General features: G+C 41.1%; 1 protein-coding gene across 2 annotated transcripts in view; it reads right to left on the reverse strand.

Moving 5' to 3' along the window:
• Window positions 1-24,539, reverse strand: part of PTPN9 (protein tyrosine phosphatase non-receptor type 9) — a 79,462-nt gene that overhangs the window by 54,655 nt on the left and 268 nt on the right. For both annotated transcript variants that reach the window (XM_029952843.1, XM_029952842.1), the window contains exon 2: window positions 24,458-24,539. In XM_029952843.1, the coding sequence (XP_029808703.1) occupies window positions 24,458-24,520 (63 nt within the window). In that variant the 5' untranslated portion in view covers window positions 24,521-24,539. The remainder of the gene's footprint in view (window positions 1-24,457) is intronic.

A 24,539-nucleotide genomic window follows, 5' to 3' on the forward strand; every position in this document is an offset into this window, starting at 1 on the left:
GGCAGTGAAGGTTCACTGGATCCTTGTCTTGGAGTCAGTCACACGGGGTCTCGCAGGCTCAGGGCAGTTCTCGTTGCTGGAGGGGGTAGTTTCAGTTCCATCACAGGACGCTTTGCCCGCAGGGTCTCTTGCCTGAGTTAAGAGATAAGCTGGAAAGAACTTAATCAATTAGAAAGTTTGAGGTCATAATGGAGAGGTAGCTGACGTCCTTTTAACTCCCTTTTCCTTCACTGTCCCTATTGAATTGCTCTATTTCCATGGACCAAATTTTAAAAAATATTTTCATTTTCTTTTTCTTTCTTTTTACTGTTATCTTTCAAAAAGTCAGAAATACTATGGGGCATTTTAATGTCTCCAATTTTTTCCCTGCTTTTTGTCAGGCCTTAGCTATAAGAGATTCTGTTTCATAATAAATAAAACATGACATGCAATTCCCAAGTCCAAATATCCTAATGGGCAAACATTTCTACCTTCCAGTGGTTCCCCAATTAAGTTTCCTCTACCAATGTACTAAATACCAAATCCCTTCAGAGGATACAGTAAATATTTGTTTACAAAAGATAAATCATTAATAGGACCACTCTCAGCAATGTGGATAATGGTAGTTTGGGAATTCACAAGCAGCTGCTTAAAACATCCAGCACAGAACGCTGCACAGTGGGTATTCAAAAATGGTCTTGCTTTAAAAAATATCCCCACATTATCAGGTCTCTTTATTCTGGTAGTCATGTATTGCAAGATATAAAATGCCTTTCTTTATTCCATTAAGGAACCAGGTTAACTTCAAACTTAGAGCTCTACAAATCCCAGGGACCCCTGACTGGCTCAGGAGTTACAGAACGTGACTTATTGATCTTGGGGTTGAGTTGAAGCTCAATGATGGGTGAAGAGATTACTTACAAACAAATAAAATATAATTATAGTTTACCTTAAAAAAATACTAAGGCTAGATACCTATGAAGAAAGGCCTTACACCATCCATCTAATGAAATAAAACAGGAATGGTACTAAAATTCTAGACTCTTCCATCTATTACATTAAGCACTGTGTAAGAACCAAGAAGAAAAAAAGCTGACTGCTATTAAAGGATTAGCATAGCACTGGGAACAGAACAGCAGGAAACTCAAAGTAGGGCTGACCAAGCTTTAAGCTTCCCACAAGAGTCCAAAGCTTCAGGCAATACAAAAGGGCGAGAGTTAATTGAGCTATTAAATGTGAAAAGCTCTCCAGTGTTAAAAACTTCCTAACCAGGGACGCCTGGGTGGCTCAGTTAGTTAAGGTCGGCTTCAGCTCAGGGCATGATCTCAAGGGTCGTGGGTTAGAGCCCCGCGTCGGGCTCTGTGCTGACAGCTAGCTCAGAGCCTGGACCCTGCTTCAGATTCTGAATCTCCCTCTCTTTCTGATCCTTCCCTGCTCGCGCTATCTCTCTAAAATAAATTAAAATAAACAAACAAAAAAAGAATTAACAAAACAAAAAACTTCCTAACCAGCAGAAGCGAGGGGCTGGGGTTTATCAGCATTCCATCAGCCAAGTGTGAAGGTCCCAGATCAGAAACAGCCAGGCTCCAAAACCTAAGGAGCAAAAGATGTTCTCTTCCTTTCAGAAGATGCAATTTCTGTCTCCCCTGGCTCAGATTCCCTTATAAAAAAATTTTTTTAAATGTTTTTTATTCGAGAAGGAGAAAGAGACAGAGAGAGAGAATCTGAAGCAGGGTCCGGGCTCTGAGCTCTCAGCATAGAGCCTGATGTGGGGCTTGAACCCATGAACCATGAGATCATGACTTGAGCTAAAGTCAGACACTTAAGTGTTGAGCCACCCAGGTGCCCATCAAATTCCCTTCTATATGTAAGAGAGCATTTATCACATATTAAAAAAAAAAGTAAAAAAAGTAAAAAAAGCAATTCAATATTCACTTCTTGCTCCTCCCAGTTCACACAGGCCAAAGAATATGGTCCAGCAAGAAATAACAAAGGTAGCAACCAGGTGTGAAGCATTTAACATGCACCAAAGAAGGAACTGTTCTTCTACTGAGCACAAGCTAAGCACTATTAACAACATAAAGAAATCAAAGCACACAGAGCTTAAGCAAGCTGTGCAAGGTTACTTAACTAATAAATGACAGGGCTAAGGTTCTGAGATTTTTTTCAAGTCCTTTGGTCTTTCCATTTCACTAAGTGGCCTTGAGAAATACAAGACATGTTATCATTCATCTTGTCAGATGACAATATTCATGCGTTTGCCTAGGCACAAAATTACTCTGGAAGGATATACAAGAAGCTGGTAACATTGGTTGTCTCTGTCGGAGAGTGGGGGAGACTCCTCTCCCCTTCAAGATCCTTCTAGTTGGACTTAGAATCAAATTGACATGAGACAGAGTAACAGGAAAAAATAAAATTTAATAGTGCACATGTGGGGAATCCACACAGACAAGAAATTCCAAAGACAATGCGGCAACATGAAGTTTACAAGAGCTAAAGAAAGGAGTAGGTCAGAGGACACCAAGGGGAGGAAAGCCATTACAGAAATGTGAAAAGAGATATTTTGAAAAACAAACGTGGCCTTACTTTGCAGGTAAGTTTCTTAGGTAAAGTGAAGCCAGTTTTAATGGCTTTCTTCCAGGTACAGGCTCTCCTTTCCAATGTAAATTTAGGCAGTTGAGGATCAGATAGAGAGCTCCCCCCACCCCCCACCAATCTCCTCAGTTTTCTCCTCGGTTTTCATTATTTTTAACCCAAAACAATGTTCATACCAAAGTGGCCCACCTTGGGACAGCCTGTCACAGGCCCCTACCTCTCAGCGGAGAACAGGAGCCTGAGAGATATGGCAGGAGAAGGAAATATTTACCATGTTCTCTTGTGTACCTTAAGGTTAAATCATGTGGCTATACTGTCTACTCAAAAAAATAAAGGTGTTAATTTTATATAGTTTTCAACTAAAATATATGATAGAATATCTGAACATATTGCTTTAAAAAGCATTTTAAACTGTACCACTAAATGTAAGCCTGTTTGTTAATAGTCTTCACATCAGGGCAAAAGGGAGTGAGTGAGGGAGCTGCTTGCAGACTGCCTAGCTCCTGGCCCTAAAGAGGGGCTGCTCCAAGCTCTGGCAGGAACGCCACACTCACTTTCTCCCTGGAGGCATCGGTCCTCAGCAGGTTTAGCAAACACAAGCTGGCATCTCTCCTCCAGGCCTAAAACCCTACCTAAAAGTTATCAGAGGATAAAGAGTTCCCAGAGACAACAGAGGAAATGATTCAACAAGAAAACAAGGAAGTAAACATTTCTAAGTTGTCAGAAGAGAAAATCCATGTCCGAGAGGCTGAGGAACAGAAGACCCTAACAAAGAAGAGAGTAACACAGAAGAGAAAAAGACAAAACAGAAATCTGAAGGAGAAACAGAAAGCTCCTCACCATCAGCAAGAACAAAAGCCCACATGGAGCCCAGGGGAGGGGGGCGATAGTCTCACTCTTGGTTAAGGAAAACCTAAGGGCAGCTTGCCAACTGCTACCCCTTCCAGCTGGTTAATGAAGTGGCAAACCAAACAACCAGAAGAAACCCAAAAAGTCTTTCCAGAGAAAAAAATAAATATCTGAAGGGGGAAAAAATAAATATCTGAAGGGTTTGGAGGAGGCAGGGGGTGAGAGGGGCCTCTGGTAACAAAGTTTATCTTTTTCCAATTGATAGCTGAGATCTTAGGGGGAAAAAGGAGGAATGTGATTGTCAATAAATTGGGAGTTGACTTTCCAGTTCATACTGGAACATTCTTCCCCTACACCCAAACGTGGTCTACTACCTATCACTCTTTAGGTGTCAGTTCTAAATCCTACTTCTTCAAATCATGAGAGACTCTTAAATACAGAGAACAAACTGAGGGTTGCTGGAGGGGTGTTGGGTATGGGCATGGAGTAAATGGGCAATGGGTATTAAGGAGGATACTTGTTGGGATGAGCACTGGGTGTTATATGTAAGTGATGACTCACTAAATTCTATTCCTGAAATCATTATTACACTATATGTTAACTAACTTGGATTTAGATTGAAACAATAAAAACTTAAAAAAGAAAAAATATCCATTAAAATACATAAATAATTAAGCACACAGTATTATAAAAGCTTATGTTATTATCTGTCTGCTCCCATTAGACTATAAGCCTGGGGAGATGCAGGGACAAGTCTTCCAAGATCATGACAGCATACTCCACACCAAGCACAGTGCTTGGCACCATCTTAATGAGTATTATGTATAAAAAAGATTATGGGCCCTCAGCCTGCTAAAAGAGTGCTGTTCACAAGGAGTAGGAAGAACATATTTGCCTGAACATTTGCCAATCTGATTATGAAAACTCAAAACTGAAAACAGAGGAAAAGAGAAAAATCTCAGGATAAAACTGGACAAAAACCCAGGAATGATATGAGAAGAAAAGCAATGGAAGAGAGGACTATTAAGTCACAAAGGAAAATATCTGAGAATTTGGTTGCCAAGATCTTAAGATATCTATAATGGAGATATCCAAAATAGATTAAAGTTTATGAATTTTATAAAATGAGTGAGACCCGGTCAGTACCAGGGAATATCTGAGTTAATGGATTGTGAATGCAATATGCAAATGATGGGCAAATCTCATTCAAACCTTAAAAAGGGAAGATGGATGGCAGTGTGTCCAAAACAATATTCCCCAGTAGAAATCCACAAACCACACTGGAGAATTTCTTTTTTTTTTTTAATGTTTTATTTATTTTTGCTACAGAGAGAGACAGAGCATGAGAGTGGGAGGCGCAGAGAGAGAAGGAGACACAGAACCAGAAGCAGGCTCCAGGCTCTGAGCTAGCGGTTAGCACAGAGCCTGATGCGGGGCTCAAACCCACAAAGGTGAGATCTGACCTGAGCCGAAGTCAGAGGCTTAACCGACTGAGCCACCCAGGCGCCCCCACACTGGAGAATTTCTGAATGAGGACATAAGAGTCAGGGACACGATACAGCTGTTGGGAGTACCCTTCAGCTGCTCAATAATGACGAATAGGGCTTCTTTTCTTGCCTCAGATTCCAAAATTGCCGTGGTAATAAGACTGTTAGAGAGAGTGGACTTCAAGCACCTTGTCATTTGCTGAATAGCATGTTTACTTTAAAGGGGGAGAAGGGGTAGAAAATTCTTGCTGACAATTTCATCCTAAAAGGATGAGGAGCTACTATACTGGACTTCATCCAAACCAAGCAGACAGACTCGTTGAAAAAGAGAGAGTAATCAAGTAATCTTTGAAAGTGTGAGAGCCAATAACCAAGTCAGAAGAAGGCAGTTAAGAGAGCAAGTCCTAGCTGTGGCACCAGTAATCCCGGGGCGAAGAGCCGGTTCCGCCACGGCACGTGTACCTGAGATGGGTCAACACTCTTCAGGCCACAGGTTCCTCATCCAAAAAGAGATAATACCTGCCCACCTCACATAATCAAATAATTGGCTGTGAGGCATTCATTATGTAAACCTTACCACAGTGATTTAAAAAACATTAGACCTTTAACAAAATTAGCTGTTCACAGTAACTAATATTTATTGGTATTGAATTCTAACTACCAGATACTGAGTCTTTCAAGACCTGTCAAGTCCCCTCAATGGCCCTAGGAAGTTGAGGCTCTTATCCTTGTAGTAGGATGAGAAAACTCTGATTTCCAACTGTTAAGTCGCCCAAGCTCCCAAATGAGGAAAGTAGTGGAGCCTGCATCAGAACCCAGGTTTTCTGACTCTGGAGAGCCCACATTTTTTCCCTAAAAATTTAAAGGTTTATTTTTTAGTATTTATTTTGAGAGAGAGGGAGGGAGGGAGGGAGGGGGAGAGAGAATCCTAAGCAGGCTTCATGCCGTCAGAACAGATGGAGAGCCCACATTTTTATCCATTTGTTATATGCCTTTAAAAATGTAGGTTTCAAAAAATTAAAATCTCAAAACCTAAAATTCTAAAGAAAATTTAGATAGCTACTATTTTTACAGAAGCCCTCAAAAGTGAGACTCTGACAATTATTCAATTAATTATAAAGTATACCAATATGAATTTTAAAAGAGAACTATCTGGAGAGACTAGTATGGCTGCACAGCACTCTCCATTGAGTACAGATGTTAAAAGGATACCCACTTACATACATATGTATAAAGGAAGAGAGGAAGAGGGCACGGTCAAAAAGATATTAGAATGGTGGTTCTGACCTAAAGGAAAAATGCCAAGAAAAGTCACTGCCCAAAAGGCCTGTTAATAAAGCTAAGGCTGGGGCGCCTGGGTGGCTCAGTCGGATGAGCGTCCAACTTCGGCTCAGGTCATGATCTCATGGTTCATGGGTTCGAGCCCTGAGTTGGGCTCTGTGCTGACAGCTAGCTCAAAGCCTGGACCCTGTCTTCAGATTCTGTGTCTCCCTCTCTCTCTCTGACCCTCCCCTGCTCATGCTGTCTCTCTCGCTCTCTCAAAAATAAATAAAAGATTAAAAAAAAAAAAAAGCTAAGGCTAACACGAAGGGCTCTGTAAGAACTGTCTAGACAAACTCCTCTTCTTCCATTTCTCTCCTCCCCCTCCCCCAGCCACCCAGTGAGGCATTTTATTTGTAGGAAAGTATTACATCCCTAGAAAAGAATCCCAGGATTTTCCCTCCTGTGTGTTTTCATCTTGCTTCTTCATGGTCCATGATGTCAGCACAATGAAAACAAACTGGCGGGACAGGAGCAGATTATTCTGCTGTTTTTCTAGATCTTTTGAGTTGCCCATCAAAGCTGGAGCTTATCACTCCACAGCTGTTTAACCTGTCTGTGAGGTTCACAACAATGTTCCAGCTCCGTGATCATCGATGATTTCAAACTCGCCCATGTAACCATGCTTCGTCGTCACAGTCACATTACAGAAATCGGACGATGGCGTTGGAGGATGGCCTAATAAGAACCTGGCGTTTGCTTCGTTTTTCAGCATTGTTGATGCTCTTGAGAGCACCTGCTGGGGCATTTCTGTGCACCATTATGGCATCCCGGAAAGATGATGGAAACAGAGATCTTCCTCCATTTCTCTATTACCAAGTGCAACCTTCAACTTGAAGAGGGAAGAACAAGCCTTGTGAAAAGCAAGAGCTGAAGCTCAAAACAGTAAAGCCTAGAGTCATTCCAAATCAGTTCAAGTCTCCAGACCTACAAAACCTAACAATCCTGAAAATTCCAGGGGAGCCTGATGAACAACTGCTGCAGAACTTTAAGGATTGGCAAAATATCAAACCTGAGAATGAGCAAACATGGTCTTAATTCCAAAGGGGGGATGTCCAATGAGGAGTACAAAAGTTCTCAGTCTCTGACACGAATCAATCCCTGGTAGACATACAACCTATCTTTCTTTCCTATGCATACACACCTGGCCTGGCCAATGTTGTTTTTGTTTTAAAGCCTGGCTTTGAGCTTTTAGAAAGGGTAGTAGTGATTACCAGAAATGGCTTACTAAAAACAAGTCTTTCACAAAAAAGAATGCAACTAGACTGAAAAAGAAAGGAATGAAATATTATAATGCTACTCAAAATGAAGTCTGCAGCACTGGCCTCACCTAGGAGATTTTCAGAAGTGTACTCTCAAGTCCCACCACAAACCTGCTGAATCATAATCTGTTTTAACAAGATCCCAGGTGATTCTCTCTTTTTTAAATGTCTGTTTGTTTGTTTATGGGGGGGCATGTGAGAGGGGTAATAGCAGAGAGAGACACTGAAGATCCAAAGCGGGCTCTGCGCTGACAGTGAACTCACAAGCCATGACATCATGACCTCAGTTGAAGTCAGATGCTCAACTGACTGAGCCACCCACGTGCTCCCCCAGGTGATTCTTATATATGATAAAGTTTGAAAACCACCAATACATGGAAGAGATCTACATTTCAGCAAGGGATTTGATGAGCGTATCATGATATCTTTGTTCACAGTGAGATACTTATTTCCTTGGCAAAATACTAAGCAGTTGACACACTTATTTTTCTTTTTAATATTTATTTTTGAGAGATGGAGAGAGGGTACAAGCAGGGAAGGGGCAGAGAGAGAGGAAGACAGAGGATCCAAGCAGGCTCTATGCTGTCAGCACAGAGCCCAACACGAGACTTGAATCCATGAACCGTGTGATCATGACCTGAGCCAAAGTCAGATGCTCAACTGACTGAGCCACCCAAGCGCCCAACACACTTATTTCTCATAATAACCCTACAAGGTAGGTATTAGTATCTGTAACTTACAGATATTAGTACTAGCAAAGATTAAACAGCACTATCTGCCAAGCACTGTTCCAAGGACTTTACATATATTAACTTATTTAATCCTTATAACAACTCTTTATGGTAGGTATTATTTTTACCCACATTTTACACGTGACGGAACTGATGCAGAGTGAGTTTTAAGCAACTTGTTCATAATCACACAGAAACTTGTGGTATAGCTCTTAACCACTACTTTCTATAGACAAGTGTGCTGCCACACTGGGGCATATGATAGCCCTGCAGGAAACTAAACAACCATAGCCAAAGACAGTCCACTAAAAAATAAATAAAAATACAAAAATCAATAGCACTGGGGTAGGGGGATGAATTTTAAAGAACACAAAAAATAAAAAGATATTAAAGAATTCCACGGTAGGAGGGAGATAAGTCGACTAATGTTTATGGAGTGCATACAGTATGCTGGGATGGGCCATAACCTTTGCATCCATTTTTTATCCAGCCATTCCAACAGGCCCATTTGTGGGTATTAAGGCATTTTATATATAAGGAAATAGAGGCCCAGACAAGTTAAGGACTTTGCCATGTCACACCACTAATGTGACATGTGATAATACAACCAAGATTCCAAAACCAAATCTGACTCTAAATGCCACGCTCTTTCCCTTGATTTGCTCTGCACCCACACCTGGCCAGTCCCACGGTTATAAATGACTTGGATAAGATCACCAGCTCATGCTGACAATGTAAGAGGGCCTTTAGCTAAGAGAACAAATATATTTAAAACAGAACACAGATCTAAAAGATCAAAACGGGATGGAACAATGAGCAAGAATGGAATTCAAAAGCAAGGGGTTTTGGAGTCAGACAAGTTTGAATGTCAGATTCTATTACTTCACTGCTTAAAATGCAAGCAAATTACTTAACTTCTTTGAGCCTTAATTTCTATAAAATACAAATTACACCTCACAGAATTGTTGTGAGAGGAGTGAAAAAGCAATATTTGTAAAGTTCTCAGCACATAAGCCTTAACAAAAATGTTCACAAAATGTTCAGTGAACATTAAATCTAACAAATGAAATTTATATGGACTAAGTGCAAGAAAATCAATTTTAGAAGCACCAGAAGACATTTAACAGAAACACATAAGAAAGACTTGGGATCTTAGTTAACTTGAACCTATGAGTCAACAGTTTGCTAACACTGCCAAAAATTATTGTGATTTTGGAACACATTACAGAAGCACAGTGTCCAAAACAAGTAAGCCCCAAACAAGGAGGCCATCAGACTTTATTTGTAAGACTGTCTTCAGTCCTGAGTGCTAACTTTTAAGAAGGTCACTGGCAAATGAGAATCAGTTCAGGAAAAGACCAGAATAGTGAGAAGCCTTGAAACCACAGTAACTAGTTCCTTCCTTCCTGGTTCTGTACTTCCTCCACTTCACGCAACCGCAGTTGCCTGTCAACTGCTTCTGTTCCTCAATAACTAACACATTCCTCCCTTCATCTTTTCCTCCCTCTCCCCATCTGTCTCTCCCCCTTCCCCTCTACCTCTCCACACGCACACACCTCAAATTCAATTTTGCCAATGTCACATGGATCTGAAAGGAGTGACTTGATGACTTCTTGCTCACAACTCTAGGACCTGGCTCTGGGCTGAAGATCAGAACTGCTGCTTCTAATCGACACCAAATTTAACTAGCCCCTTGCTTTTTTCCTGAGATAAGCCCCACAGCTTGTACCCTTGGTAACTGAGTCCTGAGTGTTTATCACAACTCAAGAAACCAGAGCTCTTCCTGAATGTCTCTATCACCTGCAGGTCCATTACTCCCTGAAAGAGATATGACTGGGCGGAACACTTCATTAGGCAATATCACACCTCACACCTCAGCCATTTCAAACTCACTGGATCAATACTTGAGAGCCTAAGGAGGCTCACAGATAAACTCAAGGGCAAACCTATTCATGCTCATAAAATAGTACAAGTAGTACAGTTTACTGTACCTAAGAGGCCATTTGAAAACCTACAAAGAATGAAGCCTGGAAAAGCTGCCTGCAGTCTGGCTGTCCTCACTAAAGCGCCCCATTTTCAGTTCCAATTAGAAATGGGCTCAGCTCCCTGTCAGGATCCAGACAGTAAAATCTGGAAACTCCTAGGTCCAGATTATCAGGGCAACTGACACTGCAGTAACATGAGCTTCCCTATGGAAGAGCCCTGTCAAAGTTGGCAGGTTTTCCTGGCCGAATCAGAACAGCCTGTGTCTCCTTTCATTCAGTACTCCCTTGGAAGCCAAGCATCTCTCTAGGGAATGCCATCTGCGGAGCACATCAGGTGTCTCAATGCCCTGGTGTTTTCAGCCATGTAGACATTGTGGTTCAATTTCCATTTCTCAAGTAAATAGAGGCTCTGCTCTTTCTTTGGATGAGAGAAACCATGGTAAATGCTAGTCTTTTGAGAACTCTGCCTTACTTTTTGAGACGTTGCCTTACTGTTCCTTTACCAGGGAACAGTAGAGTTCTAGTCTAGAATCAAACAATTCCTGAAGCTTTCATCCAGTTCAAACTATGTCTATACTTATAGTTTGAGAGTTAATTTGTAAATCCAGGCCTTCTCTTCCTGAAGTGAGCTTCAGTATTTAAATCCACTTTTAGATGGTTCCCCTACGAACACAACACCCTATTCTCTAGATCACCAGTTTCAAATTTGAGTGTGCATTTGGAGGCTTGTTAAAATACAGATTGTTAGACCTTAAGCCTAGAGTTTCTGATTCGGTAGGTCTGGGGTGGGAGTTGAACGTGTGTATTTTTAATAAGCTCCCAGGGGATGCTCACATTGCTGGTCTGGAGACCACTCCTTGAGAACCACTGCTCCAGATCAATAATATTTCAAGTCATTCCCAGGACTATACTGGGAGTGGGGGTGGGGGAAGAGGAAGATGCTCTACAAATTGGGTCCATTTGCATCACAGCTTTGTCCCACACAGAAAATTCCTTATTCTCCTACAGAGTAGACCTCAACTGGATTTCACATGTGAAATATTCAAGAGTTTAAAAACAGATGACAATTTACATTCTAACAAATTATTAACATAGCTACCTTCTGTAACCGAGAAATGGCACTTACATAAAGTGATTCTAGGCTCAGGATCAGGAGCCAAACCAGAAGTGGAATTAACACCTATTCTCTTTCCTATGCCTCACCAGCAGCATTATTCACTAAACATATACACTAAAACCTGTAAAGCACTTAGAATAGTGTTTAGCCATTACTTTATTGTGGTAAAATATACACATAATATTTTTTCCTTTTTTTTTATGTTTATTTTTAAGAGAAAGAGAGAGGGAGAGAGAAGGAGCACAGACAAGTAGGGAAGGGGCAGAAAGAGAGGGAGACAGAGAATCCCTGACTCAGGCTCGATCCTGAAAGCCTGAGTTGGGACACTTAACCAACTAAACCATCCAGATGCCCTTACATATAATAGTTATTATTTTTATCACTCATAAGTATACAAATCAGTGGCATTAAATACATTCACAATGTTGGGTAACCATCTAACTATAACTATCTATAGTTTGGGTAACTATGGATACCCATTAAACAATAATCCTCTGTCTTATCTTCCTCTAACCCTACTTGTTCTACTTTCTCTCTATAAATTTGCCTATTCTAGTTACCTCATATAAATGGAATCATATATTTGTCTTTGTGTATGAATTCTTTCAATAAGCATAGTGGGTTGTTTTTAAGATTTCATTCTTAAGTAATCTCTACACCTAATGTGTTTATCCATCTATCTATCGACAGACATTCAAGTTGCTTCTACCTTTGAGTTATTGTGACTAATTTGCTATGACATGGACATACACCTAGAAGTAAAATTGCTGGGTTACCTGGTAGTTCTACCCTTAATCTTTTGAGAAACCGCCAAAATGTTTTCCACAATGACTGCACCATTTTACATTCCTACCAACAATACCAATACTTGTAATGTTCTCTTATTTAATATTTATTCATTTTATGAGAGAGAGAGACAGAGCACAAGTCAGGGGAGGGGCAGAGAGAAAGGGAGACACAGAATCAGAAGAGGGTTCTATGCTTAAAGGCTGACAGTAGTGAACTCAGGAACTGCTTAGCCCTCAGCACAGAAACCGATGTGGGGCTCCAACTCGAGAACCTCAAGACCATGACTTGAGCCAAACTTGGACGCCTAACCAACTGAGCGGCCCAGACGTCCCTATTTTTTCTCTTAAAAAAAAAAAAAAAAAATATATATATATATATATATATATATATATGTATAGCCAGGAGCACCTGGGTGGCTCAGTCAGGCAAGTCTGACTTTGGCTCAGGTCATGATCTTGCAGTTCTGTGTTCCTGAGTTCGCTGCTGTCAGCCAGTCCGCACAGTGCCTGCTTAGGATCCTGTCCCCCTCTCTCTGCCCCTCTCCCACTTGCACTCGCAAATATATATATAGCCATCCTAACAGGTAATATGCTTAGTCACTATTGTTAGCACAGGTCTGATGTGGGCTTTTACCAATATTTGTAGTACTATAAGGACAGCATGATAACAATCAGAGGTCCTGAATAGACTTTCCAAGCATTATCACTCAAAACAAATTTCCAGTTGCTTCTAATTTTCTTACAAAATCACCTCCAAAGCTAGCATTTCCTTAGATTGATATCAGCTAAGAAAGAAAATGATGTTTTGGATGGCAGAAGAAAAATTAAAAAGGTGTATAGTTATGTTTTTGAAAACAAAAGTATACTGGAAATCCTGTGTATTTTAATCTTGCTAGCTCTATCACTGTTAAGTCCCTGACCTCATTAGAAATATTTTCTCTTCACTTTGGGGTTTTCCTGGCATGGAAGAGCTTTTCCCAAATAAAACTTCTGGTACTTGTGTATCATGTTCGAGGCTTCAGGACTTCCTCTCAGTAACACTTTTTCTTCCTTAATGAATCTAAGAATGAGAAAATCTGTGAGTATAGAAAGTGAAACAAGGAGAAAACTTTTTTTTTTTTTAAGAATTGAGAAACAAATTCTAGTAATGGCTCAAGTGAAGCCAAAACACGGTCAAAGTGAAGGTATCGTGGAAAAAAACAATTTAAGTTTTTAAAGTTTATTTATTTTGGGAGAGAAGAGCATTCGAGGGGCAGAGAGAAGGGAAAAGAGAATCCTAAACAGGCTCCACGCTCAGTGCAGAACCCAACAAAGGGCCCAATCCCACAACCTTGAGATCATGACCTGAGCCGAAATCAAGAGTCAGCCACTTAACTGAACAAGCCACCCAGGCAACAGGAAAAAACAATTTAAAAAGCTATAGTTTCATCCTAGTTATTTGTAGGCATGTATACTACACATGCTTTCCCATTATACTGATTACAATATATAAAAGTTTAAATTTTATATATAAAAGACTAAAGACTGGCTTTATAAAGGCAAAGAGGAGACCTATTAACAGAGGTAGAGCCAGAGCCCTCTATGAACCCCCAAGTTCATTCACCCCCCATTAAAGCATATAATTTCTTTCATAAATTAATGAACACTAAACAGCTGGTAACAATGTAGCCTCTTCTCTGTAGGAAAACTTGAGAACAGCAGAAACTAGGAATGTGAAACCCAAGTGCCAAGAGCGAGCTATTTCTGGTATATGTATGTATATAGGTGTGTCAGACATAGAAACATGTCAGTAGAACAGACGAAGTTTACTAGAAAGAGCACTGCATTTAATAATCAGTTTGCGGTGCTCGCTTCGGCAGCACATATACTAAAATAATCAGTTTGCGTCCCAGGGCTGCCTTCTTGGTAAATTACTGAAAGCCTCTGAACATCATCCCAATTATCACAAAGACAATCATCCGGAGCAAAAGAATAGCAGTTTCGTGGGTTGTGTGAGGACTAAACAATTTCAACATGCTTTCACTCATTCTTCAGCAAATGTATTTTGAGCTCTCACAATGTTTACTAAGGATACAGAGATAGAGATCCTGCCCTCACTGTGTTCAAGAGGTTCTCTTCCATGATGGGTAGCCCACAATTCAAAAACTGCTTAGAGAAAACTAGAGTGCAGTTCCTCAAAGACAGAGAGCCCCTCATCCATGCTGATCAAGAGCTTGGTACAGTAGACATTAATGATTGCTGAATGAACAAACATTTTATTTCTGTTTATAATCTATAAAACCTTTCTCTTGGTGGATGTTAACATGAAACAGAAGATACACTTCACTCATTGGAGGAACAGAAACTCAGAAACATTTAGAGGGGAAAGCAAAAATGACACTTCCATTCCATTATTATCATTACATGGCAGCGCTCAGTAGTGTTCTCCTTGTCACATAAAATCCTCCCATCTGTGTAAAAACCCCTGCAAATGGCTCATTTTGTCCTCTGTGATGGTTATGCTATAAAATAAAACACCAGAGTTTTTCATGTTTCAGTACATAGAGTTAATCCTGAAAATCAATATCTGGGGACACATACTTGAATAAATAAAAATGTGTTAACTAACCAAAGACCCATCTTCAACTAAAAAGTAGGAATTTTTACTTTTAGTTGTATCTCTGTTCCTAAGAACTACAAAATCTTTCAGATATAAACTAGGGTTCCTCTGGGAGCCTGGGTGGCTCAGTCGGTTGAGCCTCTGTTGATTTTGGCTCAGGTCATGATCTGAGGGTCCTGGGATGGAGCCCTGCATTAGGCTAGGTGCTCTGAGTGTGGAGCCTGCTTAAGATTCTCCCTCTCTCCCACTCCCCCTCCACTCAACTTGGCCCCTCTCCTCTGATGGCAAAAACAAAAAAACAAAAAAACAAAAAAACTAAAAGAGTTTCTCAACCTTGGGACTATTGCCAGTCTGGGTCTGATGATTCTTGGTTGTGGTGGGCTGTCCTATACACTATCTGTGTTTCACAGCATTCCTGGTCTCTACCCACCAGATGTCAGTAGCACCCTCTATTTGTGACAATCAAATGTTATCTCTAGACATGGACATTTGTGGGGGGGGGGGGGTGAAATCATCTTGGTTGAGACAAACAATGGAACGAGAATGTTTTCACAAATGCTATTTAAGAAAGATAAGGAAGGGGCGCCTGGGTGGTCAGTCGGTTAAGCCTCCGACTTCGGCTCAGGTCAGATCTCAGGTTCATGGGTTCGAGCCCCGAGTCAGGCTCTGTGCTGACAGCTAGCTCAGAGCCTGGAGCCTGCTTCCGGTTCTGTGTCTCCTTCTCTCTCTGCCCCTCCTCCTCTCATGCTCTGTCTCTCTATCAAAAATAAATAAAACATTAACAAAAAAAAGAAAGATAAGGAAGATGGGGCACCCAGGTGGCTCAGTCAGTTGAGCATCTGACTTTGGTTCAGGTCATGATCTCATGGTTCGTGAGTTCAAGCCCCGCGTCAGGCTTGCTGCTGTCAGCCTGTCAGCAGAGCCCACTTCAGATTCTCTGTTCCCTTCTCCCCTTGCCCCTTCCTCGCTTACACTCTCTCTCAAAAAATAAATAAAATATTTAAAAAAGAGAGAAAGATACAGAAGATAATATAACTGTTACTCTCTGGACTCCACATATGAGTCATTTTTAGATGAGATGACCTTTAAAATTTTATCTGGGGGAAAAAAAGACAATGCTGACCAATGCACCTAAAGGTAATCTATAACCTGGAAAGATGAAATAAAACAGGGAACCAATGGATGGTGCAGAAAGTGACAGAAGCATAAAATGAGAAACAGGTATCCCCATTACCATCTTCTAGATACATTACTCATGCATGGTAACTGTCAGAAGTCTCAGACAATCTTGAAATCCTCTCTCTCACTGCTACAAAGTCAGATTCTTTTTTTTTTAATTTTTTAAATTTTTTAATTTATTTTTGAGAGACAGAGAGAGCGCGAGCTAGCTGTCAGCACAGAGCCTGATGCGGGGCTCAAACCCACGAACCATGAGATCAAGACCTGAGCCGAAGTCAGATGCTTAACCGACTAAGCCACCCAGGGGCCCCCAAAGTCAGATTCTTAATTTTTCTTCCTACTCTTATCTGAAAAAAAAATGTTTCCTGTAAGCAGAAAGAATAAAAATACCATCAGCACAACCATTTACTAAGCGTTTTGTAACTGTAAGGGGCTTTACTTATTCAAATCACTTATTTAAGTTAAGTAATTAAGTCTTCTAAAAGTGGCTTAAAGAAAGAAAACAAAATGGCCTCAAAAATATAAAACAAAACTGGAGCCACAAAGGAAGCCGGGGGTTCCTGAAGTTTACCTAAGACTTATTGCCATCATCTCCCAAAAGGCCCAGGTTTCACTTGCAAATAGTTCTATTTAGAAAAAGGCCATATTTGCATTAATTTTAAATACTGGGATCTCATCACTTAATAACATAATCCCAAACTTGTACAGTGCATGCAGCACTTTTTACAAGATGTTACTGATTTTAATGATAAAAGAACTATATGATCATTGTAGAGAATCTAAGAAGGATATTTTTAAGAATATTATTTTACTAATGATGTATATCATTTAATAATGATATATATAAAACAAACGTAAAGCTTAGCCAGTTCAAGGAATGAACAAGTAATTCATGGATACATATCCCTAGACACTTCAGTACTAAAGTCATAGACAGCTCTCTTTAGAATCTGCCCATCAATTCTGAGAATTCTGGTTTCATAATATTTCTACAAGCCTAGTCAGATCTGTGCCACCTGTGCTGGATAAAAGACAAGAACTATACATGTATGTTTTGGGTGGGTTTGGTTTTTCAGAGGAAACCGATACATAAAACAGAAACGGTCTTTCCTAGAGAAAAATGGAATGCTTTTCTTAGAAGGAGAAACTAAAGAAAAAGTACCTCTCATCTACTGTTTTGGTCTCATTATTTTATAATCTGGATCTAAGATATAATCAACCCTTAATAAACAAACTGCTCTTCCCATGGGCTCTGGAGCATCTCAGTCTCCTACCCTGCTGCCTATGCCGTTCCATTGCAGTTAGGTACTCAAGAGGTCTTTTCAAAGTTAGACCTGAAAGTGCTCTTTCCAGCAGGCAAAGGCCCTCCAGCACTGAAGAGTACAGGCTGGAGAACCTGTTCCAGCAACATTCGCCCCCAACTCTGGAGGAAGAGGAATAAGAAACAGGGACTATTCCAGTGGCCAGAAAGAGCAACAGAGGTGCATACAGGAGGGAAATATAATGACTGACGTGGAAAAAGAAAATATACCCAGTTGTGTGAGGCTCCAGGGTAGGTGGTAGAGCAAGTGTGAAATGACTGTTAATTGGCACTGCAGGTTTTAGTACATGAACAGGGTTAGGGCAATGGCATCTAATTTTTTTTTTACGTGTATTTTTGAGAGAGAGAGAGAGAGAGAGAGAACATTTAATTTCTACCTCCGTGAAACAGTTCAGCTCCTTTCCAAAGGAAGTGTCTTACTTTTTAATTCATTAACAAATATTAAAAGTCAGGTTCCTAGAGAAAACCTCCAGGTTCCTTAACATTCACACAAAGTGAAGTCCGAGGCCGTTGATATGCTCAGAAATTTTAAGAGTAAAATTCTCACATCCAGATGAAATTTTACTTGATTGTTAATTACAACATCATTAGTTACTGGCAATAAAGACAATAATGAGAATTCTTCATCTTTCCCTCATCTTCTTTTCCTTCTCAAGAAGGCCTCTACTTAATGTTATGAATCATCTGGCCCTTGACGTATGGACACTTCTGGGGGGACAGATGACATTTAGCACAGGACATGTGAGGCTGTGGGAAAAGGGAAGTTCTTGGCCACAAGAACCAGGATAAAAACCCTTGCCCTTGGGAAAAATGCCAAAAATCTGTGAAGTCCACCACAAGGCAGTTAAATTTTTAACTTCAGAGGATCCCTGTTATAAGAACAGAAACCACAGCATGGAATTAGAATAGGTTTTTGAAAACTACGTTATAGAGTTGGAAGATAACTATTTTCTGGCAGTCACATGAATCCATGCTAAGTGATAATCCTCGGGGTAAAGATAAATATTTTTCTCCCTTGGGATTAGTTTAAGCTAACTTGGCTCTAAAATCTTTCAATATTCAAAAACAGAGAATATTATGATAATGGCTAACTTTACTGAGTGCTTACGATGTAAGCACTAGCTTATTAACTTGACAATAATGCTCTAAACAACATTAACTCTAAAACAGAAATTTTCTTTAGAGGATTTGAAAATAAATATTAGACTATTCGTTACAGCAACTTTATTTTTTTTTTAAAGATTCTTTTTTTTTAATGTTTTATTTATTTTTGATACAGAGACAGAGCATGAGAGGGGGATGGGCAGAGAGAGAGGGAGACACAGAATCTGAAGCAGGCTCCAGGCTCTGAGCTGTCAGCACAGAGCCCGACGCGGGGCTCAAACCCACGAACGTGAGATCTGACCTGAGCCGAAGCCAGAGGCTTAACCGACTGAGCCACCGAGGCACCCCTAGAGCAACTTTAAAGAAAGTCGTGAATTATTTTTAATATGAAAGAAGCACTATACAAGTTATTAAAACCAACTTTGGTCTAAGAAGAAAATATGCATGGTGCCTGGCTGGCTCAGTCAGTGAAGCACATGACTCCTGACCTTGGAGCTGTGAGTTTGAGCTCTATGTTGGGGGTAGAGATTACTTAAAAATCAAATCTTAGGGGTGCGTGGGTGGCCCAGTCGGTTAAGCGTCCAACTTCGGTTCAGGGCATGATCTCATGGTTCATGGGTTAGAGCCCCGCATCGGGTTCTGTGCTGACAGCTCAGAGCCTGGAGCCTGTTTTGGATTCTGTCTCCCTCTCTCTCTGTCCCTTCCTCACTCAGGCTCTGCCTCTGTCTCTCAGTAAATAAATAGACATTAAAAAAAATTAAAGACATACAAACAGACAAACCATAAGAGACTCTTAAATACAGAGAACAAACAGGGTTGCTGGAGGGGTGTTAGGTGGGGAAATGGGCTAAGTGGGCAAGGGGTATTAAGGAGGACACCTGTTGGGATGAGCACTGGGTGTTATATATAAGTGATGAATCATTAAATTCGATTCCTGAAATTATTACATAAATAAATAAATATGCATAAATACAAAAATACCTTAGAAAACTATTCTTTTCTTTAATGCTTATTTTTGAGAGATGGGAGAGAAAGAGAGCGCACAAGGGAGAGGGGCAGAGAGAGGGAGACAGAGGATCCAAAGCAGACTCCATGCTGATAGAGGCTCAATGCAAGGCTCAAGAACTAGGAGATCAAGACCTTAGCAGAAGTCTAATGCTTAACTGATTGAGCCACCCAGGTGCTCTGAAAACGACTCGATTCTTTTATCCTATTAATCACTACTGAGAAATCCATGCAAAATCAAGACCCTTAAAAGCTATAATTTCTGAATTTGAATAGCCTTAGAATCCTAGTTGAGTTTTTATTTTATGGTTTATTACAAAGAGAGAGTTCTCCTCACAACTTACGCCCAAACAGATGTAACTCAAGAAGCCCCACTTTCTGTACGTTTTAAAGATAGAACAGATGAGTAAGAGGCCCCCTTTTTTTAACCGCCCCCTTTCAAGAAACCTTTAATTATCCTTGATGGTCAAGTTAACTATAATTATATAGCAAATTCAAAAAATTATCAACTTCAGGTCAAGTTACAAATGTTAGTATATACTGTGGGAAAGTGAAATTAAGACAATAACAAGAATGAAGACAAGTACTGATGTTTAGAAATTTCCCTTCACACTGCCTAAGTTTTAATTTTGCCAGCCCATTAAGAAAGGCTTTTATATTTACACATTAACATACAAAACACCTGGCTTCCTAAAAAAAATTTTTTTAATGTTTTATTTATTTTTGATACAGAGAGAGACAGAGCATGAGAGGGGGAGGGGCAGAGAGAGAAGGAGACACAGAACCAGAAGCAGGCTCCAGGCTCTGAGCTGTTAGCACAGAGCCTGACACGGGGCTCGAACCCATGAACATGAGATCATGACCTGAGCCGAAGTCAGAGGCTTAGCCGACTGAGCCACCCTGCCGCCCCACGCCCGGCTTTTTAAAGTTTGGAGAGATAATATTTACATTTGGTTCCATGAATAGTTATTTCTCCTGTACAAACGATAAAGAAGATATCAAAAAATTAAGTTTTTATTGTGATCACACCTCAAAATGGAAAGCTGTCAACTCTGATTAAGGAACACACTTTTTCCCAAGAGTACTTTCATCACAGTTTCTTGCATAGACTGTATAGGTCTCTGTTGGCAATAGGTCTGAGTAAAGGTCTTCCAAAATTTTTCTTCTGTGCAATTTTTAGACCATATTTTAAGACACATCATCAAAACCAAATACACCTAGATCAATACCCAAACCAAAAAAATTAGCTATTATACATGAATGTAGACATCTTAGTAAGTTAACTAGTTGCTTTATGAGAAGTTATGTAGTACAATGAATACAGGGAACATCTGCAGTGGAGGCAGAAGAACCCAGCACTGGGTAGAAATCATGGCTCTATTGCTTGCTAGTTATGTGACCTTGGGCAATTTCCTTCTCTCTGTTTTCTTGTTTGCAAAATGAAGCAATAATTCCAATCTTATGAGGATTAACCTTATGCGAAATGCCCAGCACAGAGCCTGACTCAAAGCAGAAACTCAGGAAAACAGTTACTGTTATTACTTTGCTGCTATTCATGTAAATTCCTTAAAGACAAAGCATACTTTTTCTTGTAACTCAATTGTACACTCTGTTAACTACTGAGAAGTGAGAAAATCAAGGCAAGGAACATCAGTTACAAATGACAATTTGGTATATCAGTTCAGCACATGCCTAGATAGAAAATCAGACTACAAAGCAATGATGACCTTCAGAAGTATATATCAAAATGAACAATGTACTTATTCTTATAAGCACTTCATTCAGAAAGAGGATGATGCTGTCTGTGTTCGATTCGTGTACAGAACAACTCTTCATTCCACTAGTATTTTTTGAATGCCCATACACTAAGTGCCAGTCATTAGGCTAGGCAGTGTGCATATGACAGTGAGCAAAAGCAGACACATTCCAACCCTCATGGGGCTTCCAGTCATGCAATCCCACAAATAGGATAAATTTGTGAAAAGTGATATAAAGGACGGTGGTACTCTAAGAGCTAGTAACACAGATCTAACCTAATTGGGGAGATCAAGGAAGGCCTTCCTGAGGAAGCAAAGGCTGAGGATGAAGAGGGAGCGAACAGTGGAGGGTGTTCCCAGACAGGGGAAAGCAGTTTGTGCAAAGACCCCGTACCGGGAGAAAACAACAGCAAGAGTGCAGGACCAAAAGGCCAGTGTGCCTGGAGGAAAGATGCGGTGTGAAAATTGGCCAGGGCTCTAGACCACGCAGGGACCCATGCACTGTAGATAATATGTAGGAGCGGTTATATCCCAAGAGTAATGAAAAGCCACTGAGAGTTTTATAAATGCTTCTTTTAGGGGCAGGAAGGCAGATGAGAGACACAATGAGATTTTCAATTTGCCTTTGCCTTCTAGAATAAGAGTAAGGAATGCAGATAGATCAGTAGGAAACAAAAGTTCTGTAAGGATAGAATAGCTTGGGGACTAGGGTGATGGTGTGATAGTGGAAGAAGTTGATGAATTCAAGAGATATTCAGGAAAATCTGATGATGTATAGTGTATGGGGCCTGAGGGAAAGCAAAATGCTCAAGAAACTTCTGGGTTTCTGATTCACATGACCATATAGAAGAATACCATGCAGGAGAGATCTGCTCCAGAAACATCTTTAAGGCAGTTAGTTACCTACCTTCAAAAGGACCTAAATGCATATACGCATTTCATTTTTGCCTGAACCTGGGTTAACCCAGTGTGATCCTTAACTTGTGATAATAGGATTCCAAAAGACTGTCTGGTATTTCCAAAAAGCAAACCGACCCTCGAAAGGACAAGACGTTTCCAACACTGCAGATATTTGAAAGATTCTGCCACAAACTTTAAAGTCAACTCCAAATGAGTTCTAAAATTGCTTTGAGGGGTACCTGGGTGGTTCAGTTGGTTAAGCCTCCAACTTCATTCGGCTCAGATCATGATCTCACAGGGGGTTTGTGAGTTCAAGCCCCAGGTCGGGCTCTATGCTGACAGCTCAGAGTTTAAAGCCTGGAGCCTGCTTTGGAAGATTCTGTGTCTCCCTGTCTCTGCCCCTCCCCTGCTCATGCTGTCTGTCTTTCTCTCTCTCAAAAATAAACAAACATTAAAAATTTTTTGATGGAAAGAAAAAATAAAATAAAATTGGTTTCAGCAATGGGGGAGCATTATGAAATGGATGTTCATTTCCCATGACTACTTAGATAAGACTAATATGAATTTGCTGCTGCTTCGCATAATCATTTTAAATAAATCGTAACAGTGAAGAGTGCTCTTATGTGATATTAAACTAAAATATGAAATTTTATCAGGCATTACAATAATTGGAACTATGCTACTTTTATGTTTGTTTCACATTTTGAAATGTCTGACTTAACATTCTGTAGGAAAAGGTACAATTTAAAAACCCCCACATACCTTCTTGATCTTAATATATAAATATTTTACCGTTACCATCCAGTCCTTGTTAATGCCCATCATACTTATTCACTGTAAAAGACTTTCACTAAATACAAAAGATTTTAATAAGCGCTGTAAAAGTATTATATGCATATCCTTTATATAGAGTAAAGCACTGACTTTATCGATACTTGCTTTCTTGGTTTTAATTTTTTAATTTGCAACCAAATCCCATTTTCACAGTGGAATACTAATGCCTTTAAGTCTTAGAAACATAGAAACTCTAAATCTGACTAATCCAAAGAAAAGAAGCGAACGAGGGTTGCCTCTTTAAAATCAACACAACACACCTTAGTACTGAAGTATTTCCCTAATTCTGGAAGAACAGGCCCCTTGGCCACCTGCTTGCACTAGGCCTTGACTAGCAATTTATTAACACTCAACTGCAGATACCAGGATGTTACCACTGCTCCTACAGAGCAGAATTCTTTTTTTTTTTTCCTCCCATGCTGATTTTATCTCAAGGAGTGAAAAGGCAAGATAGTGGTTTGAGGCCAAATGTGAAAAATGTCATCTCCACAAATGAGGAGAAAAGTCAAGAGCTTTTTAAAAATCAGGTCTTAACGCCGATTAACTAATATGAGTTTGTAAAATCATGCTGTCTCCACCCTAGAGACTGTGCTACCAAATGTGGTCCTTGGGAATAAGGGTTGAAGGGCTTGAAACGGGTTACCAGTATGGTTCATCATCTTCTTATTTCAGGTTTTTGGGGTTTTTTTAACGTGAAATCAGACTATGGCTATATTTGAGCATAGCTAAGGCCGGGAATGGGCACTGCCAAGGAAGAGACTGCGAAAAGCCTTTAGGGTTCCCAATCTCAGCTAGCACATTTTCCAAATTTCCTCTGAAGGAGTGGTCCTTGTCTCCCCAGAAGGAATGTGGGGGAGGGAAAGTTAGAAGGGCGCTGGGCTTTTCCCTTACCCAAACCCCCAGAATGACACCGCAAACCACTTCCTTCTGGGAACTGAAGGTCATAAGCTTTAAGGGACAATGGAGCTCAACGTAGGCTCCAGAAAGATGGAGATGGGGGGCGGGGGGAGGGTAGGGAAGTAGGGGGTGAGGGGATGCGCACAGTCAGAGAGAGCTGAATAGGGCGGCCCAGGGCCAGGGACTTCGGGAGCTTGAGGCCTGGATCTTCCAGAATCTGCACAAGTAGGCCTGCCACAGCCCTGTGAGAAGCCCGAGGGGCTCATCTGAAAATCTAGGGCATCTACGTACCCACTGCCTATCACCACCCCGCTGGGGTGGGGAGATGTTCCCCGCAGGAATCCTCCCCCCAAACGGGACTTTGCCTGTCCTTAAAAAACCACAAACCCTCAAGGAAAGAGGCTGAACATTCGTAGGGGTCGAGGGACCGAAGGCAAGTAGGTGTTCAACAAACGTCGGGGTTGGGGGTGATGGGAGGGAAAGAGAGCCCTCCCCCGCCCGGTCCGAGGAACTTGAATTACCACCAGAATGGGGGGAGGGGGCGATCTGAGGCCCGCAAGCCTCTGGGACCGAAGAGGCCAGCAGCAGCGTTTCTTGGGTCGGGGGCTAACGGCCTGGGGCGCGGTCGCCGGGGGGAAGGGGCACCCGCGGGCCGGGGGCCGTGGAGCGCGCGGCCACCTCGGGCAGAGGCCGGCCTAGGCCTCGGGGGTCCGGACACACCCACAGCTAAGGCCGCGGCCCCGCTTACCTGCTCCTCCTCCGGGGTCAGCTCCGGCGCCATGTCGGGCTGGGGCGCGGTCGCGGGCTCCATCCCGCTGCCGCCGCCGCCG

The sequence above is a fragment of the Suricata suricatta genome, chromosome 9 (genome assembly GCF_006229205.1).
Source record: "Suricata suricatta isolate VVHF042 chromosome 9, meerkat_22Aug2017_6uvM2_HiC, whole genome shotgun sequence".
Classification (NCBI taxonomy): domain Eukaryota; kingdom Metazoa; phylum Chordata; class Mammalia; order Carnivora; family Herpestidae; genus Suricata; species Suricata suricatta.